A 14,588-nucleotide genomic window follows, 5' to 3' on the forward strand; every position below is an offset into this window, starting at 1 on the left:
CCCCCCATCTTAGTATACCACTACTACGCCTGCTCAATACATAAATCGTGCCACTGTCGGCTGGCTCTCATTCTCAGGCGGATTTCCCTACTTGTCTCCTTCTTTCCTACCCCTGCCCCCCCTCCCCGCGTAGTTGGGAAGGATTCTCGCTTGCCAGGTGGTGAACTTCAATAGTTCCCAATTTGGCGACAACTAGGAACTGTTTGACCTCTTTCCCTCTTTCCTCATTAGCATAGTTTAGAAGGCTGGTGGAGTTGCTCAACCAGCAGCATTTCCTTTTTCTTTTTTTCCCCTCCCCTTTCCCTCCTTCCCGAAATCACAGTCAGTCCCGAAATGGCATACGGACTTGACGACTGACTTCGATCCGAGATCTCGGAAAAAACACAAATTTCTCTGTCTCTTAAGAGGGAAGATTATGTCTGCGATGACGGGTCCAAGATCACCGACATCCCCGTGGCCTCAGGAATCGCAAGCGCGCACGATACCTGGTTCTGCAAGCCCAACGGCCTTCTTCGCATTATGTGACCCGCGCCCATCGACTTTCAATAATATTAGCCCTCGGAGAACAGGGCCAGGATCAGAGCGGTCAAGTTCCAACTATTTTTCGACGAACGCAGATCACCAGAGTCACTTTGCAAAAAACAAAGATGGCCTTGCACACGCCCACCCACCTGTTCCCAGTCCGAAAGGACACCCCCCTCATGGCAAAAACATAGCTGAAGAGCATGTAGACTTACAAGGGGCCAAGTCGTCGGAAAGTGATGGTTCGAATGCCGATTCGGTAGTCTACAAAATTTCTTGGAATCGTGCAAGGGAGCCAAATTCTAGTCGGCCGAAGACTATTGCGACACTGTCAGCAGAGACGAACGCGAGCCTCCTATCAATTGAGCGCTGCGCTGCGCTTCTCCAGTCATCCCTGCATGACCTGATACTCCTCGATGTGCGACCGTTTGCACACTTTGCAAGGGGAAACATCAGGGGGTCACTGAATCTCTGTATCCCAACCACTCTCCTCAAGCGACCTTCTTTCGATACGAAGAAACTAGCAAACACATTCACAGCGGAAGCTGACCGGAAAACCTTTGCTGAATGGAGACAATGCCGCTATATAATTGTCTATGATGCCACCACGGCTAATATGAGAGATGCAGGGCCACTAGCTAATGTTCTGAAAAAGTTCACATCCGAGGGTTGGAACGGCGAAGGGTTGATTTTAACAGGAGGGTTTAAAGCCTTTTCAAGCCGATTTCCTGAACTCACGCAGCAACAGCAACAGCAGCAGCAGCAACAACAACAACAACAACAACAACACCACCACCAACACCAACAGACGTCCGAGAACCCACTAAAAAAGCCCTATTCAGCTCATATGAGCCTCCCAGGGTTCGCTCCAATCGCTGGTGGATGCACCCTCCCTGAATCAACACATGCTACAATTCCATTCTTCTCGAATATTCGTCAGAACACGGACCTTGTCGGTGGTGTTGGACAAATCCCTCTTAAACATTCAGAAAATTTTTCTGAACCACAAAGACAAGCCCTTCCTGTTTGGCTTCGTGAGGCATCCGATCCTGCGGATCAAGGCAAGAGCGTTGCCGCAAAGTTCTTAGATCTTGAAAAGATGGAACTGGAACGAATGAAACAGGCGTTGACCTACGATCAGAATGCCGATCCCCTTTCATTTGGACCTTCATCTCGCACCTTCCGTGTGGCCGGAATCGAAAAAGGTACAAAAAATCGTTATAACGATATTTATCCATACGACCATTCTCGAGTGAGGCTCCAAAATATCCCATTAGGTGGCTGTGATTATGTGAATGCCAGTCACATAAAAGCAGAGTACAGTGATAAGTGCTATATAGCTACCCAGGCCCCTGTGCCCGACACATTCAATGTGAGCCCCCCCCCTGCTTTACGTATTTCTCTTCCCTTGGCTACTCTGTTGTGAGGTCTCCAAACTGACAGGTTAAATAGGATTTTTGGCGTGTTGTCTGGGAACAAGATGTCAGATTAGTTGTCTCTTTGACTGCAGAGGTCGAAAGAGGACAAATCAAATGTCACCCATATTGGAAATCTGGGAGCTATGGCCCATTACAAGTGAATACCTTCTCCCAAAAGCAAATTCCTGCCTACACTCTCAAGTCACGGCCTGGTGATCCTGGCTCGGGCAACACATTCTCAGACTCGTCTGTAGACTCATCGAATCCTTCTATCACCATCAGACACTTCAGCTTGTCCCATTCAGGATTTCCATTCGAACCCTTGCGCGAAGTCACGCAGCTCCAGTACCCCTACTGGCCTGACTTCGGCACTACTTCACAGCCAGAGCATTTGCTCCATTTGATTGAACAGTGTGACAAGGCCCGAAATGCAGTGGGTAAACTTAATGGAGCCGAAAGACCGATCATAGTCCACTGCAGCGCGGGCTGCGGCCGTACCGGTGCCTTCTGCACGGTGGATAGTGTTTTGGATATGCTAAAACGGCAGCGGCTGGAGAACAACGCTGCGCATGGCCCGCAATCTCCTGATCAGTTGATGCGCAATGGACACATGGACCTCGTTGCCAAAACGGTGGCAGATTTCCGAACACAACGGCCTAGCATGGTTCAAAACCTAAGCCAATTTGTTCTTTGTTATGAAAGCGTCATCGAATGGGCTGTCTCACAGATGGCAAAAGTGGAAAGCCCGGCTTGATGCCAGAAGCTGTATTAAACCTTTCTCGATTTGCGGAAGCATGGCTAAAGAAGAGACATGTTAGATTGTCCATTGCCTCGTTGGACGTATGCGCTTCTTTGTGTATTTCAGCATCCATTGTGTAGATCTGCGCGCATTTTCTGGCGTTTGGGCTTGCTTCTCTTTTCTGCAAGGTCTAGAAATTTCTAGTTATTTTCGGAAGACTCGGGGGCGTGCGCAGGTTCCATTCATACCTACTCCAATATCTTTTTTTTTTCAAGAACTCTTCATAAATTAGGTACATCAGAGAGAATTGATGTAGGAGTAAGAATCATAAGAATCATAATAGAAGTAATAATAATGAGCATAAGAATAGGCTCCGGATGGGCCCCCAGGCACCAATCCATCCATCCATCCATTCATGGACCTCATCGGATCCTCGCTTTCCCCCCCACTGCTACTTAAGTACTAAACGACAACAACATTGGAAACAGTCCTCGTATTCTCCAGAAAGAAGAGAGAAAATGCGGTCCTACTAATTTGAATTATCCTACTCCACAGGTTCAGGTAACAATAGCTCAAGCAATTGGTGCCTCGAATCAGTCACACTTCCGCTAGTCAATTCCTGGTTCCTACACAAATACGAAACCCCCATTTTCCCAGCTACATAAATACTTCTTGAAAGCAAGTCTTCTTCTTCTTCTTCTTCTTTCTTATTCGGACTGTGCCCTGAACTATCCTTCTCTGATCATAGTGCCATGCTTCTGAATCTTCCTCTGGAACTTATTCAACTTATCTTGTTGAAGTGTACTACCCAAACATTTCTGCAAGTAGCTTTTAGCTGTCGTACTCTCTATGGGATTGCCTCCAATTACCGAGAGGCTCTCGCCCATCATCTGAGGCAAACTCCGGGGTTCCGCCGGAATCAAAACATTTCCTCCACAGACACCAAGCAACTTTTTCAGATATTGAAACAGCACGCATTTCAGCAGTTGTACGGCAGCCAGTTTCGCGCAAATTGCACAAAATTCAACTTTGGAGAGCAAATCCTCAATGTGCCAGCATCGTCACTTGCCTCCTTCGGTAACAAAACTCTCATCTTCACTACATGTCAGGATCAGAGGCTTGTCCATGTTTTCCAGGTCGCTGATGGGAAGCTAACGTCGCTGGCTCAACTAAAGCTGCCGTGGGACCAATCAGGGCGACTGGAAGTATCCAAAATAGCCTTTGATGGAGAGGACAAGATCTATGTCCTCCAGCGGTTTACACCTGCTATCGATGAACACGGCCCGGATGCGGAGCATCCGTTTATCAGGCAAGCAAAGGAGTCTAGTCGTTATGGGAAAGTTTATCTCACCCGCCATTCTCTTCAATGCCCGGATGGTCTGGTGCGAATTTGCGATTTTGTTGACGATGGCGATATCGACCCTTCGGCCTTGGCTGTGAATTGCCAAGGCACATTTGCTATCGTGTGGCATCATCGCCAATATGCGGATTGTTCAATCCAACTTTATACTGGTATAGAGGAAGCACCGCACGACCCTACGTCTAATCTCATCGGTAGGTGAACCATGGCTGCTATTGGCAATTTCAGACTACAGAGGAGAAACCCGCCTTGCAACCTTTACATCGACTAATTCTTCCTAGGCCTGACCTGTCAAAGTATTATCCTGAAGGATTGGGCTCCTCCATCTCCTCCCGGGGAAGCGGTAGAACGGCGATTAATAACCGATTTGGAATTTAACGACCGGTCCATGCAGTTGCTTTACTATTACCAATCAAGAACTCTGTATAGAGCATTCCAGAGTTGCCTATCGGAATCTCCACACTTGTATAGGAACTCAACTCCAGTCACATTTACCCCATCGCTCAGTCTTCTCTTTTCGATTGGGATTCCTTTCTTTGGAACTCATGAAACCGAAAGTCAGAACGGCTTTGAAACGTGTCGATGGAGATACCTTGCCCTTGGCATTGCCACCCATCGTCAGGAGAACTGGACGGTTGCATGCCTCATGCGATCTGAAGCGGTCTGCCGGGCAAGTAATTGTGGACATGAGCTGAACCTTGATCGCGGGCGACGATTGACGGACTGGGTCATCGCGGCACGACTCTGGGGCTTTAGAGATGCAACCAGTTCGCTGGGTTGTAAAGTCGCAACCTCCAGAGATGGGACAAGGATTGCGGTTTCCAACTGGAAAACCATCTATGTGTGGGCTTTGGATCCCGGGTCTCTCATCGATCTGAATGAAAACGAATACTATCCTCCATCCTGGCAATCCTCGGAGACGGGGTTGATCGATTTACCGCCGATGGTCTTACATACTGGGGCTGTTTGTTTCCAGCTTTGCTTCACACGCGAAGAGAATGAGCTGGTTGCCATCACAGACCAAGGATTCATGCTGTGGGATCTCCGTGCGTCGGGGACTGGCAACCGGACTAGTCAGGTGGTGGATGTATAAACAAGGCATTCATGATATTTTTTTTTTTTTTTAATATCATCAGGATGGGGTGTTTTGTTTATGTATCTATATTGGTCTATGAACCCATTGTATTTCCTGAATATTCAATTAGGGACTACACTTGCAAGAACGGCGTTTGGAAATCACAGCCAGTATTACAATGCATATCTACAGGCAAGAACTAGTTTCATACCGGATTCCCCAGGGTAAAACACCCATATAGAGAAAAAAAGAAGAAGAAGATCTTATTGTTGCCCTTCCCCACTACCAGACATGGCTAAGAATGTAATGATAAGGAAAACCCACCAGTACCTATCAGAGTAAAAAAAAGGCAGAAACACATTAGACCAAATCCGAGAACCCCGGCAATTGAAAGCCAAAGAGAGAGAGAGAGAGAGAAAAGAACTTACTTCTGGAATAGGGTCTTCTCAACAAATTCATCCGAGTCCTTTCCATCGGGACCTACAACGATGGGCCGGTTCAAATGCGGACTTGGACCCAGTTCCCCGGGGACAAGAACAACGTCCAGAGCGGGGAGGTCGTCCTCGGTAGATGTAGATGTAGATGTAGATGCAGACGCAGACTCAGCGGTCGTCAAAGAGACATGATAGATGTCATGAGTTGCGGGACTGAGATGCAGTCGCAGCGTGGGCCTTTGCGCTCCTGTTCCCTGGAGTGTTGAAAGAGAGGTCACCGTGCCGACCCATTGTTTGGGGTTCGTTGGGGTCGAGAGGTACAGGCCCACGCGGACTAGGTCATGCTGGCTGATGCGATCCGCGGCATTGGGCGGGGTATATGACATCAGCTCGGGTTTGGGGGAAGTCGGGTTGTAGGAGACATGGGCGAGGATGGAGGGTTGCGGGTTGGTGAGGGGCCAGTAGAGGATTTCTAGTTGGGCGGAGGTGGTGGAGGAGGAGGTTGCGGAGGTTGCGGCGATGGAGGAAAGGAAGAGGAGGAGAACGGAGAGGAAGCTGAGTTGGAGGGAGAGCATGATGAATGTGAGGGAGGAGACGCGGATTCCATGAAGCTGGAGGAGATGAGATGAGATGAGATGACTTTCTGCTGCGGTGTTCAAAGCTGACTAAATTCGTCCAACCCCAACTGTGTATACACACAATAGATATATAGACTTATAATTACTCCGTCCTTCATGTCACTTTTTTTCTAGGATATTACATGAATTGGGATATCTACGAATAGGGGTTTCTGAAGAGACGCTTACTATTCCGTATATCTAGCATTCTTTGTCTGTTCGCAACTCAACGCCCACGGCTGGTCTTCATTGGGAAATAGTTTCTTTACTAGGTTTATAAAGATGAATGAAAGAAAATGTCAATCTCAATCGTTATAATAATAATAATAATAATACTAATAATAATAATATAATAACAGTGGGAGGTATAAATAAAAAAAATATTTGCAGATCAGATGACAGTGAAAAGAACCTCCACGGAGCACAGCTCTCCATCTATACATACTTACTTGGCTTCTGGAGATCCGATTGACATACCTTCTTCTAGTTTTGTTCCCTGGATGGATGCGTCTATGGACTAGTCAGTCGAGGATTGGTTATTTCATCAAATTATTAATCTTTTAATAACTCCCCCTTCCTCCCCGGATCAATTCAATTGAATTGCTTTCTCGACCGCTCTGGGTCACGTCACACTCACACAGTACAAAACGTCCCATCCATCCAGCATCATCCATCCAGCATCCATCTGCCTGGCTGCTCTTAATTCTTTCATCTTCTCCTCCATTCCCTCCTTCCTCCCCTTCATCGTTCAAGCTGTCCATTTCCATTTCAAACCCCGGATCCGGAAATCCAACTCGACTACTACTACTACGACGTCAGTCTACTTCATGGTTTCATACACAATCAATTGTCACTAACCTTCCTCCATTTTAAAAAGGCTCTCATAAATCCCATCCCCCCCCCCCCCCGGCCTGGACAAGTGTGTGACTGGCTTCAATCATGGCGACCATCAATCTTCCTTATCGTCGACCTTCCCGACAAGCTTCCCGTCAAGCTTCCCGCGATACTCGTGACGACATTCTGGTCCACGTAGATCACTACATTGGCATTGACGTTGGAACCGGAAGTGCTCGTGCTTGTATTATCGATTCTAAAGGAGATATTGTTGGCCTAGCCTCGGAGAATATCGGTCTTTGGCAGCCCCAACAAGGATACTACGTATGCCCGCACGCTTTCTGATCTCTCTACCCGGCAGAACTGACGTCAGTGGTTATCAGGAGCAATCCACAAGCGACATCTGGCGCTGTATTTGCGTCGCAGTCCAGCGCGCCATCAGTCAGCACAACATTGACCCGGAAACTGTGCGGGGAATCGGCTTTGATGCAACTTGTTCCTTGGCCGTCTTCTCCAACGTCACCGATGAACCCGTTTCTATCACCGGCCCCAACTTCGATACGGACCGCAATGTGATTCTCTGGCTTGACCACCGACCCGTCGAGGAAACGGAGAAAATCAATGCGACCAACCACAATCTTCTGCGCTATGTCGGCGGGAAAATGTCCGTGGAGATGGAAATCCCCAAGGTCATGTGGTTGAAGAACAACATGCCCAAGAAACTCTTTGATGACTGTAAATTCTACGATCTGGCTGACGCCCTGACCCATATCGCCACCGGTAATGAGAAGCGGAGCTACTGTAGCGTCGTTTGCAAGCAGGGCTATATCCCTGTTGGTGTGGATGGCAGTGTAAAAGGCTGGCAGGAGGACTTCTTGGCCCAGATTGGGCTGGAGGACCTGGCAGATGATAATTTCAAGCGCATGGGTGGCGTCAATGGGGTGGTGAGCCTATTTTCTTGTTTCTTTTTTCTTTTTTGCCTCCGTTTCTTTCTCAAGAATATTTCCCGTGTGACACCATCACGGCTGTACCCGCTTACTTGCATAGACCCTTGACAGCTGACCGCTTGTTCTAGAATGGAGATTACCTGAGTGCGGGCGAGCTGGTCGGCACCTTGTGCGACAAGGCGGCCTCAGATCTGGGACTGCCCGCTGGCATTGCCATTGGCAGCGGTGTCATTGACGCTTATGCCGGCTGGATCGGGACCGTGGGCGCCAAAGTCGATCTGGGATCGGGCCAGCTCAGCGCCGACGTTGCTAAGAATGATAAGACGCAGGCCTTCTCCCGTTTGGCCGCAGTTGCCGGAACATCCACCTGCCACCTCGCCCTGTCCCCAGATCCAGTCTTTGTTTCGGGAGTGTGGGGTCCCTATCGCGACACTATCATCCCGGGATACTGGATGTCCGAAGGGGGACAGTCCGCCACGGGAGAGCTGCTGAAACATATCATTGAAACACACCCAGCCTTCAACCAGGCGCTATCCATTGCCGAATCCTACAATGCCAACATCTACGAGTACCTGAACGAGCATCTGAAGGAAATGGTCCTGGAGCGGAAAGCCCCAAGTATATCTTATTTGGGCCGCCATTTCTTCTTCTACGGGGATCTATGGGGGAACCGCTCGCCCATCGCAGACACTAGCATGGCAGGCTCCGTTGTCGGCCTTTCCAGTGACCAATCCGTCGACGGTCTTGCAATCTACTACTACGCCACTCTTGAATTCATCGCCTTGCAGACCCGCCAGATCGTCGAGACAATGAACAAAGCAGGACACCGTATCACATCGATCTTCATGTCCGGGTCACAGTGCCAGAATGAAATTCTGATGGAGCTCATCGCATCGGCATGCGACATGCCCGTTCTCATTCCGCGGTACATCCACGCTGCCGTCTGCCACGGAGCTGCGATGCTCGGCGCCAAAGCCGCCAGCGCCGACGCTGATGGCAAGACCGAGGACCTATGGGACATCATGGATCGCATGAGCAAGCCAGGCAAGAAAGTCGAGCCTACGAATGACGAGAACGAGAAGGCCTTGCTCGAGGTCAAATACAAGGTTTTCCTTGAGCAATGCCACAAGCAGCAAGAGTACCGGGCCCTTGTGGATGCAGCCGTGGGCTCGTGGAAAGCGTAAAGAGTACATCCACTCTATGGAACTCATTCATTCATTTACCACCCTTTCTTTTATCAATTTACGATAGGGCGATTTCGACTGGGTCCCGGATATGAAAAGACTCCCGAGGACTGGTCCTTTGGTGTTTTTTTTTTTTTTTTTTTTTTCTTCTTTTTTTTCTTTTTTCTTTTCCTTTTGAGGGACGTTTAAGCGGCCCGGAGAGATTCAAAACTGAACAATTAATTCAACGACATCGAATAAAATCCTGGCTACAAATTAGATTGCGAGGCCTATAGAAACGAAATGGAAACTATTTCGGGGGTACTGACATCCATTACCACGTATGCTGCTACTTTGACTGACCGGGGTAAAATCAAAATAGAGAAGATAAGAGTCTCTAGAAAACATATGGCATGCCTGTTAGGAATTGAAGCATTCGTTCTTACTATATACACCACTATTTATTTGAGGTGTTCACTCATTCCTTCTCCTAACTAAATGAACAACTTAAAATTGTCAATCTCTCATATTTAAAGAACAAAGATGATAAAAATCTACATAGCATACATCAACAAATAATGAACAACAACAAACAGGTGTTTTTTTTTTTTTTTTGCATGATTTGGGTTGGAAAGGGGGGATATGCGTGCAGCTTCCAATGCTCTCTCTCTCTCTGCCCTCATACAAAACCAAACTAGATCAAAACATTGGAAGGAAAGAAGGAAAAAGAGGAAAACGTCCACTGTCCAAAAACACACACCAATCATTTCCACTGTAGAACTACACCGAGATAAATAAACAGTTCCACATAACTAAAGCGAGCAGTCAATCAATAAGCAGCACCGCTCGTCGATCTCCCAATCGTATAAAACTTCTCGGATTGGCTGGATCCCAGAGCAAGGGTATCGAAGCGGTCGATTCCCATTGTATCCAGGTTACTGTAACCGGAGAGGTAGAATCCAATCACAACGACAAGATAGGTGAGGACGAGGATAGACCCCTTAAAGTAATTGCTTTTACCTTCCCCATAGACATTCGAAAGGAGGAAAACACACAAGATAACCGTGATCATATCCCATTGGGGGAATATGAGGCTAAGATTTAATTAGTACTGGTTGAATTTTTTCGGCACTAAGTATAATTCGGGGGAAGACTTACTTGAACGAGTGGGTTATTAGGTCTGCTGGCTCAAAGATACGCTCGTAGATGGCGCTGAAGAAAACCAGGGCGGGGATTTGGAGAAGGCAAACTTGCAGGGCGTATGCGGATCCGATCTCCATAGACAGGGCGATATTGCCGTTCATTGCAAAGGAAATAGCGTTCTGTGGGTTTGAGATGTAAGCAAAGGAGTGTAAATACTTTTTGTCTTCACTGTAGAGGCACGTACTAGGAATTCCGTGGTATTGGGAACAAGGGCAAATAGTGTGATACCCAAGAATTTCTCGTCAATATCGACACTATCCAAGACCACATCAACAGTATTCACAAGGATCTCGGCAATGATCGCGTAGAACACTGTGGCTACGAGAAGAATGACCGAACTCCGGGTTTTACTCCAGTTGGGTGCGTCGTGCCCGCCGCTACTCTGGCTTGGCTCTAGACCGATATCGTCGTGATCTTCAAGGGCGGTTTTGATCATATCATTGGGGGCGGCACCTTTGCCTCCCTGGCGCGGACCTCCATGAGATGCGGGTAATTTGCGAGGTCGAGCAACATCCCGGGCCGCAACAGTGGCAGCAGTGGCAGCGACTTCGGTGACCTTCCGCACGAAGTTCTCATTCTGTTTACTGGAGAGCCCAGGAAACTCTGCGAAGCCTGGTTGACCGTCATCTCCATCTTTTCGTGGTGGTACAAGATAAGGCGATGGGTTCTTGTCCTGGGCGGAGCTGGATTCAGGTTGATCCGAAGCGTATTCACTCGTGTTGTCGGCCAATCCCACGTCCTTGAGCGATTGCCCAAGAATTCGCTTGTATAACTGCGAATCACGGATGGAGTTCCTCGGCATAGAGCTTCCGGTGGCAGATACAGAAGGACCGGTACCACAAAAAGCATTTCTCGGGTCATCTGTGCTCTGATCGTGTACAAGGGCTGCTGCTTTCTTTTCCTCCGCTTCCGTAGCCCAAATGAGAGCCGCATGAGTTCGAAGAGTAAACCAGAGCCCAATGACGTAGGACAAAAACAGGAACACAGCTGCGAACCACGAGTATGGCTGCACGGCTTTCCGGAAGAAGCTATCGTTTACAGCTGGTACTTGGGCAAAATAACAGCGACGGCAATCGCTACTGCCAGGTTCTGCGGAGCTATGACATGAATGGCAGTTGAGTTCATGCTATTTTTTTTTTTAAAAAAAAAAAAAAATAAACAGTTAGCAGCATCCTATGTGGAATGTCGAATTTGAATAACTTACACTGCCATATATCTGATAGAAGAGCGTAGGGCCGAACGCAGCAATCACGGCAAACAATAACATTGTCGATGTCACTCCGGCGGATTTGACATTGAAGCGCTGTGTTTTGCGCTTGATGGCCCCGAAGCACATGGATAATCCAGGTAGGAACAAAATACCGGCAAAGATGCTACCAATGACACTACCTTCGACAAGCTGGCCCTTACCCTCAGTCAAAGCAACGCAGTAGAGATAAACTTCAACAATGGTCGAGAAGAATGCGTTTACAGCGGCACCCATACCCATTGATGACTGTGCAGAAATCGAGGCAACGGCCTGTCCAATGAAGTATGCGAGAGGGATAATTGAAATAAGAGCGAGTGTGAATAGGAAGCCCGGGTGAGTAATCCAACTCTCAATACGTAGAGTCTTACTCAAAAGGAAGTAGTCAAATACCGTGAATAAGACTACCATAAGTAGGTTGATGAAAAAGATATTCGTTCCACCTATAGTGTACTTCCAGTATCTCAAGCCGGCTGCGCGGTAAGTACAGACAAGGATTGATGCAGAAGATCCAGGGGTGATCCGGGTATATGTGGTGTCGGAGTGGTACGAAAGAGCTAGAGGGTGCCGGCGGAGGTGGTCAAAGAGGATAAGTGTCACACGTCCCATCGGAATCCAAAAGACAAGAAGCCAACAGAGAAGCGATACGAAGAGCATCAACGGTCCGACGAGGAAATAGAAAAAAACGAAGAATACCACTCGACCAAACGTCCACTGACCACGGCCGAATAAACGCCGTTTGGGATGGCCGAGGAGGCTGTCTTGAGAACGTCCTCTTGGTGCTCGGCCCAGCAGGCTATCTTGCTCGCCAGCCGAGTCGACACTATTCCTTCTTCTTCCAACAAGGGACCGGTCTCGACGGGGCCCAAAGAACAACCCGCCGTGCTCCAGATCGCCGTTTTGCCATTGCTCGTACTCGCTAATACTCCGGCCCTCTCCCTCATCTTCCTCTGCATAGATCTCATCTGTATCGAGGCGGACAAAGGATCCGAAGGGATAAAATAGATACCATGAGAGGCCGGCGAAGGCTTTTCCATATTCAACTGCACTAGGAGAGAAGGAGAAAAGAAAACAGGCGACGGCGCCCATTAGAGCCGCGATTGCAAGCCACCATCCGAAGAAGACTGTCCACAGCAGATTTGTCAGGAATAGCAGGTTACCAACTCGACCTCCAGGAGATGAGTGGATATCGCCCTCTGCAGTCTTCTCCACCGAGCGACTCTTCTTGTACAAGGCGGGTTTCCAGAGCCTTATTCCGAACGGGTGGGTTTCATTGATGGCTTGTTGGCGATCCTTGAGTGTAAAGCTCTCAGCATCACTAACATTGCCATCGTCGTCATCGTCGTCGTCGTCGTCGTCGTCGTTGCCATCATCATCATCATCATCATCATCCCCACTTCCCTGCCCACTGCCGTTTTCGTTGTCTTCCTCAAGCTCTTCGGGGGGGGAGTCTATCATCGCTCCAAAGCTCGATTCTGGGAGGGCTGAATCGTCATCATCTTCATTGTCGGAAGGCACAAAAGGATTGATTCGGGAATTGAGTTTTCGACGCAGAGTCGAGCTTGGTTGCCGTTGAGGCCGTATTCTCGGGGAGGGCTGAGGGATGGCTGCCTGCTGCAAGGCAATATCCTCCTCCACTTCTAGCACATCATCATCGGTGGAAAATTCCTGTCCTTTATGGGGAAATTGACGTTTGGATGACATGCGACGTGTTACCGATGGCTTTCTCGGTCTGTCTTTATCAAGCTGCAAGGGTCCTATGGATGGGGACGAGGGTGGAAGGACGCGACTAGAGCTGTCGGGTTGGACATCTGCCGTCTGCGACTCCAGAGGTCCCCTTTCAGAAGACTCTATCGTACCTGCAGATTATTATAAGCGACGGGGACTTCTAGCGAACAGGAAAAAAAGAGGCAAGAAAGAAAAAAAAATAAATAAATAACAGAAAAGATCATACCATAGTTTCTACTTTGGCCTGTCAGTCTCGACTGGCGAACTGTACCAGACATCTCCTCTCCAGTCGCGCTCGAGGTAAAACGCGACGGAGGTTCGGGGTGGGCAGGAAGAGAAGCAGGTCGATCGTCGCCCTGCTTGCTCGCCATTCTCTTGTTAAATTTTCTTAGGATCCCCCACTCATAAGCGGTCGTTCAGGCAGAAGATAAACAGGGGGGGCTGGGAAGCTAAACACGGAAGTGAAGAATAATACAGACGAGAAAGTGGCCTGCACTTTGACAATCAAACAGTATATAAGAAACAAAAGTATAGTATTTAAGTTTCCAAATTACATGGTGCAAGCATAAGCTAGAAGGAAAAAGCCCGAAAGCAGGACGCGACCGAGAGAGAGGGCGGTAGTGGTAGTGGTGGTGGTGGTGGTGGTGGAGGAGGAGGAGGAGCAGCGAACCTATGGAGAAGAAGTCCTCGACTCGTGTCTTTTTAAATCACTTGAGATCAGACGACAACGATAAGACGCCATCCCCGCAGTCAGGTGAAACTTGCATGGGAGAACCAGACAGGACGAGGTCTGTACGGAAAGAATCAGAAGAGGAGGACAAGGATGAAGGATGAGATGGGACAGAAGAGAGAGAAGCTGAAAGTGATGACGGAAGTTGATGCAGGTTGATGACCATATCTGGGTAGAGTCGATGAGTGGCCATCCAACCAGCAGCATTCTTTTGGTATTCCAGTCACCACTGCACATGTCAACTAGGTACTTATTTGTTCGTATAGCCTTCCTTATTATGGTGGTTTCTTTTAATCTTAACCCCTGACCTTTTCTAGTCTTGACGCTGTCTGGCCCGAACTATGTCCGAATATGATGATGACATCGTTTTCTCTAGCTAGATCCCTGCTTTCAGGGGACACGAATCGGAGGATAACGGAGCATATCTACAAAAAGAAGAAAAGGGGTATAGTGTCTTTTCAAAAAGTAATCCAGTTCAGAAAGGCGATGCAGGATACTTGAAATCGAATGGAGTACTCTGTATATACGGATATGCTCGAAGTCAATGAAGGTGAATTTAGACTATCCCTAAA

General features: G+C 48.3%; 5 protein-coding genes across 5 annotated transcripts; 3 read left to right on the forward strand and 2 right to left on the reverse strand.

Annotated features, from left to right (window-relative positions):
• The first annotated feature begins 114 nt into the window (after positions 1–114).
• ptpA (putative protein tyrosine phosphatase (Pyp1)) lies at positions 115–2,875 on the forward strand. The gene is made up of 2 exons (XM_040892749.1): positions 115–1,894; positions 1,975–2,875. Exons 1-2 carry the CDS (start codon positions 416–418, stop codon positions 2,692–2,694), a joined length of 2,199 nt encoding a protein of 732 aa, XP_040751588.1. The 5' UTR covers positions 115–415; the 3' UTR covers positions 2,695–2,875.
• Positions 2,876–2,997: 122 nt separating this feature from the next.
• Positions 2,998–5,442, forward strand: P175DRAFT_0460728 (F-box domain protein). Its single transcript, XM_040894740.1, has 3 exons — positions 2,998–3,357; positions 3,428–4,233; positions 4,321–5,442. Exons 2-3 carry the CDS (start codon positions 3,432–3,434, stop codon positions 5,130–5,132), a joined length of 1,614 nt encoding a protein of 537 aa, XP_040751589.1. The 5' UTR covers positions 2,998–3,357; positions 3,428–3,431; the 3' UTR covers positions 5,133–5,442.
• Positions 5,264–6,178, reverse strand: P175DRAFT_0502344 (uncharacterized protein). Its single transcript, XM_040897361.1, has 2 exons — positions 5,543–6,178; positions 5,264–5,444 (listed from the first exon to the last, which is right to left on the reverse strand). The coding sequence occupies exons 1-2, from the start codon at positions 6,121–6,123 to the stop codon at positions 5,378–5,380; spliced, it is 648 nt and encodes a 215-aa protein (XP_040751590.1). The 5' UTR covers positions 6,124–6,178; the 3' UTR covers positions 5,264–5,377.
• Positions 6,179–6,839: 661 nt separating this feature from the next.
• P175DRAFT_0273840 (FGGY-family carbohydrate kinase) lies at positions 6,840–9,271 on the forward strand. Its single transcript, XM_040892750.1, has 4 exons — positions 6,840–6,979; positions 7,043–7,323; positions 7,383–7,943; positions 8,075–9,271. Exons 2-4 carry the CDS (start codon positions 7,105–7,107, stop codon positions 9,128–9,130), a joined length of 1,836 nt encoding a protein of 611 aa, XP_040751591.1. The 5' UTR covers positions 6,840–6,979; positions 7,043–7,104; the 3' UTR covers positions 9,131–9,271.
• A 667-nt stretch (positions 9,272–9,938) lies between these two features.
• P175DRAFT_0439730 (calcium/hydrogen antiporter) lies at positions 9,939–13,657 on the reverse strand (the record flags this gene model as incomplete). Its single annotated transcript, XM_040893979.1, has 5 exons — positions 9,939–10,203; positions 10,268–10,431; positions 10,497–11,438; positions 11,517–13,417; positions 13,513–13,657. The coding sequence occupies 5 exons, from the start codon at positions 13,655–13,657 to the stop codon at positions 9,939–9,941; spliced, it is 3,417 nt and encodes a 1,138-aa protein (XP_040751592.1).
• Positions 13,658–14,588: the final 931 nt, after the last annotated feature.

This window comes from Aspergillus ochraceoroseus (genome assembly GCF_002846915.1).
Source record: "Aspergillus ochraceoroseus IBT 24754 chromosome Unknown P175scaffold_5, whole genome shotgun sequence".
Lineage (NCBI taxonomy): Eukaryota > Fungi > Ascomycota > Eurotiomycetes > Eurotiales > Aspergillaceae > Aspergillus > Aspergillus ochraceoroseus.